Source organism: Colobus angolensis, unplaced genomic scaffold (assembly GCF_000951035.1).
Source record: "Colobus angolensis palliatus isolate OR3802 unplaced genomic scaffold, Cang.pa_1.0 Scaffold527, whole genome shotgun sequence".
NCBI classification, from domain to species: Eukaryota; Metazoa; Chordata; class Mammalia; order Primates; family Cercopithecidae; genus Colobus; species Colobus angolensis.
The window spans coordinates 494,898-499,577 of NW_012118788.1; the positions used below are offsets into that span (position 1 = coordinate 494,898).

General features: G+C 49.5%; 1 protein-coding gene across 3 annotated transcripts in view; it reads right to left on the reverse strand.

The window, feature by feature from the left end:
• The window catches only part of SMARCB1 (SWI/SNF related, matrix associated, actin dependent regulator of chromatin, subfamily b, member 1), a 46,098-nt gene that overhangs the window by 36,145 nt on the left and 5,273 nt on the right, over window positions 1–4,680 (reverse strand). For 2 of the 3 annotated variants that reach the window (XM_011960843.1, XM_011960841.1), the window contains exons 2-3: window positions 3,619–3,730; window positions 1,810–1,939 (exon numbers count right to left, since the gene is read on the reverse strand). In XM_011960843.1, the coding sequence (XP_011816233.1) occupies window positions 1,810–1,939; window positions 3,619–3,730 (242 nt within the window). Of the gene's footprint in view, window positions 1–1,809; window positions 1,940–3,591; window positions 3,731–4,680 lie in introns of all 3 variants that reach the window. The other variant, XM_011960842.1, reaches the window with a different exon arrangement.

Consider the following 4,680-nt stretch of genomic DNA (forward strand, 5'->3'; position numbering starts at 1 on the left):
TTTTAGTAGAGACAGGGTTTCACCATGTTAGCCAGGATGGTCTCGATCTCCTGACCTTGTGATCCGCCCGCCTCAGCCTCCCAAAGTGCTGGGATTACAGGCATAAGCCACCATGCCCAGCCTTTTTTTTTTTTTTTTTTAAGAGACAGGGTATCGTTCTGTTACCCAGGCTAGAGGAGAGTGGTGTGATCACCACACCCAGCTAATTTTTTTAACCTTCAGTAGTGATAAGGTCTCACTATGTTGCTCAGGCTGGTCTCCCGGCCAACACAGTCAAATCCTAGACTCAGGTGATCCTCTTGCCTTGACTTCCCAAAGTGCTGAGATTACAGGCATAAGCCACCATGCTCAGTCTTACGGTTGGAATTTTTGAAATTACACAGGAGGGCAAATTCTTTCCATGTTGGTTTACTCCCTTGTACTTCAGGGTATGGACCATCTTTTATCTATTTGTTGGGGTATCCAAGTTTGTTGTATAAATCTAGATGTATAGATTCTAGATATAACATCGTAACTTTCCAATTACTTGCTTTTTTAATTGTTACTATAAATACTCTTCTAAAGGTTCTAAGTTTTGTTTCGTTTTGTTTTGTTTTTTTTGAGATGGAGTTTCGCTCTTGTTGCCCAGGCTGGAGTGCAATGGTACGATCTTGGCTCACTGCAATCTCCACCTCCCGGGTTCAAGCAATTCTTCTGCCTCAGGCTCCTGAGTAGCTTAGATTACAGGCATGTGCCACCACACCTGGCTAATTCTGTATTTTTAGTAGAGACGGGGTTTCTCCATGTTGGTCAGGCTGGTCTCGAACTCCCGACCTCAGGTGATCTGCCCGCCTCGGTCTACCAAAGTGCTGGGATTACAGGCATGAACCACCACACCCAACCAGGTTCTAAATTTTTATACGTTCAAATCTATTGCTGTTTCTTTTGTGAGCTTATGTGAGTCACTAATTTTTCTGACAAATTGGTCCCGCCTATTTGTTTTTTAAGAGATGAGGTCTTGCTGTGTTGCCCCAGGCTGGTCTTGAATTCCTGGCCTCAAGCAATGCCTTGGCCTCCCAAAGTGCTGGGATTACAAGCGTAAGCCACTGTGCCTCACGCGAGTCCCGCTTTCCAAGCATTTGTAACTGTTACCTGGAATCCAGGACTTGGCTTACGTTTCTTAGAAATTCCAATGATACAGAAGAAACTTAGAAACCTGGCTAGGAAAATGTATAAAAACAGAGGGAACAGTTAAAAAGTGTTTCAATACAAAAATTAAGACCAGGCGCGGTGGCTCGCGCCTGTAATCCTAGCACTTTGGGAGGCCAAGGCGGACGGATCACCCGAGGTCGGGTTCAAGAACAGCCTGACCAACATGGAGAGACCCCCATCTCTACCAAAAATACAAAATTAGCTGGGCATGGTGGCGCATGCCTATAATCCCAGCTACTCGGGAGGCTGAGGCAGGAGAATCGCTTCAACCCGGGAGGTGGAGGTTGCAGTGAGCTGAGATCATGCCACTGCACTCCAGCCTGGGCAACAAGAGTGAAATTCCGTCTCAAAAAAAAAAAAATTAGCCATGTGTGGTGGCAGGCACCTGTAATCCCAGCTACTCAGGAGGCTGAGGCAGGAGAATCGTTTGAACCTGGGAGGCAGAGGTTGCAGTGAGCCGAGATCGTGCCACTGCACTCCAGCCTGGGCAACAAGAACAAGACTCCATCTCAAAAAAACAAAAAAGTGTTTCAATTTAACTTCAACCCAACCAGTTCTTGAGTCTGAGAAAAGACCCCACAGATGTCCCCAGAGATGTCTTGGCCAGGAACGCATTACCTGAGGTAGGTGGGGGGCTCTGTGCTGATGGACACAGCCTTGTACTTCTCATCGTTGCCATCCAGAATCTCTTCCACTTCTGAGGCTTTTAACAGGGTCACACTGGTGGCTAGAGTCGTGTATCCGTGATCTGTAACAGACAGACATCACTGGGTCACTCTGCTGGTGGCGGTGGCACACAGCAGCCAGCCAAGTGGATGCAGCACATCAAGGTCCTCGCATGCGGGAGGTGGGAAAAGCAAGGTGTCAAACTCACTACTACCAAATGCTGGCCTCTTCCAAAAGGGCAGTCTGGACTGAGTGCTTCACTTACAAGTCCTGCTGGGTAGAGCCTCCAAAGGGACTGATTTAGACTAATCTGCCCCAGGAGCACTGGCTCAGGGGCAGAGGGTAGTGCTCAGGGCAGCACCAGCAACTATAATACAGCACGACCAGCGGGGACACCTTGGTCCTCACTCGGGAAAAGAAAGGCCCCAGAGTAACGCCCCAGTGGGAAGAGGTCTGACACCACCACAATCCACAACACGATGCGAGGTGGGGAGATGGAATGGGAGATGAAGAATGCTTTTCTTTTAAAACAAGAGCCCAGAGAGTCGGAAAGAGCTGCTTCACACCAAACCCGAATTTCTATCCCCGAGCGGGTCCAGATGGGCTGCCTGGAAAGCAGGACAGATTCTAGGCAGCTCAACCCCTCGCTCTTCCGGGGAACCTCCGTCAAGAGCTACCTGTCTGTGGGCCCAGTCTGGCTTCTCCTGGAGAAATCAATCGCTTATGGGGAAGGTATCTCCCAAGACTTAGCCCAGGGACTTGCGGAGGGGGAAGCAAAGCTGGGGACTCACTGTGTTACCGACTGATGCTCTGCTGGGGGAAGAGGGGGAACAAAAAGGAAACTGTTTTAAGCAAGTGAGTAGAAATGTCATAGCAGTGGATCAAAAAGAAGCTCCGGCTCCTGCATTAAAAGAACCACTACTTTCCCGCAGTGGACAAAACCACAGCAGCACCTACAGACACAAACAAACAGGGCAGACTACGAAGCATCGCGCACGTGCTCACAGACACACCCAGGCCCAGGGCAGCTCTCTACAAGGCGCCATTGCCACGTGGGAAGCAGTTTCGCCACCTGCCAAAGGACATGCTGTGTCCATACCCAAATGTCTCCATGGGAGTGTCTCCTGCAGAGCCCCCAGAGTGTCTGAAGAGCACCCTTTCACCCTGCACAGAGCTGCCGTGACCCAAAGCCCACTAGTTTCACTAGTGTTGGGCGGCTTAATAGCAAGCCCCAGGCACACGCAGGCCACCAGGAGCAGGGACATGCACATGAGCTCTAGCACACTGGCTGCCAGGATGAAGTGCTATGGGATGGATGTGCTCTGGGAAGCAAGCGGTGAAAGCCCCAGAGGGGAGTGGGAGCTGGGACCACCACCCGCCACTCGGGCTGCATGGAAGATGATTATGGCGACACACCCACGGCAGATGGCAGAGCATCGCAGCATTCCTAAAACGTTTTGAGACCAACATGTCTTCACAGCACCTGCGAGTGTCCCGGCCCCGGCCCGCTCACGTACCCACTGGCCCTGCTGGAATACCTGACAGTGGACCACCCATGGCTCCCTGGAGCTGCTTCCTCGCCTGGAGTGCTCACAGGGTGGCCCACCCCTGGGATGCTCCCTGCCCGACTAAGGCCAAGGCTGCAGTGAAGACACTCTGGAGTGAAAACGTTTTATCTTCATGACATAAGCGAGTGGTTTTGAAACAGGTTTACAAACCCTCGTGAAGACGCACCCTTAGTGTTAGGTTTTGTTTTTTTACCATGTGACGATGCAACTATTTTCTTCCTCTCTTCCACAGTGGCTAGTCGCCTCCAGAGCGAGGGGTATCTCTTGTACAGAGAACCTCGGAACATACGGAGGTAGTTTCCCACCTATGAGTAAAGCAAGAAGGCTCATTATGAGGGTCGCAGCACCACAGGGAAGGGGAGGGTCCTGGTGCAGACTGCATCAAGCAACAGACAAACAGGCCTCGAGGTGGCCCCCAGGCGCCAAGCTTTCGGCAGCATTAAAACACATTCTGCTGATACGAAGGGTTCACCAGCAGTGCACATCTGGCCTGCATGTGTGCATCCTGACAACAGAACCAAGTTCCAAAACGCCTGGGCAGACGCCTGAGTGGGAGGCCCCCAGAGCTTAGCAAGAAACTCGTGGTGATTTTGATTTTGGACTAAGGATCTCTGGCACTTTCCAGAAATGCAAGGCCTCCTTGACCTTCTTTTATCTTAAGGACAAGACTTTGATATTTTTACGATGTAATAAACACCAAAAAGGTCTTTTAATTTTAGCCAGATGCCAGATAATTTCCCCCATGGCCTGTGCTGCTTTGTTTAGTAACAAAACCCAAACCAGGGATACCAAAGGAATTTTCCAAAAGGTTTACAAGGCAATCACCAGATTATTGGCAATCACCAGACTGCTATATAAATCATCACTGACTCAAACAATGGCTTCAGTTTGCCTGTACCAAGTACTGAAAGTGTGACTTCCTTAAGGAAAATAAATCTAGTCCTAAAGATTTTATGAGGGTACCCTATTGTCTCACTGACTTTTCAAGTATGATCGCTTCGGAGTCACATTGCAGGGGATGGCCAGTAGACTGGGTGCTAGGTGCTGGCTCCATCTGTAACCTGGGATCACTTCGCATTTTCTGGGTCTCTTTACTCATCTGCCAAATGCTCAGCAACTCTGAACTTCACCGCATGAAGGACTACTTCTATTATTTTTCCCATTTTATCTACCCAACATAGTATATATTTTTAATTTTAAAAATTTTTTTTTTTTTTTTTGGCCGGGCGCGGTGGCTCAAGCCTGTAATCCCAGC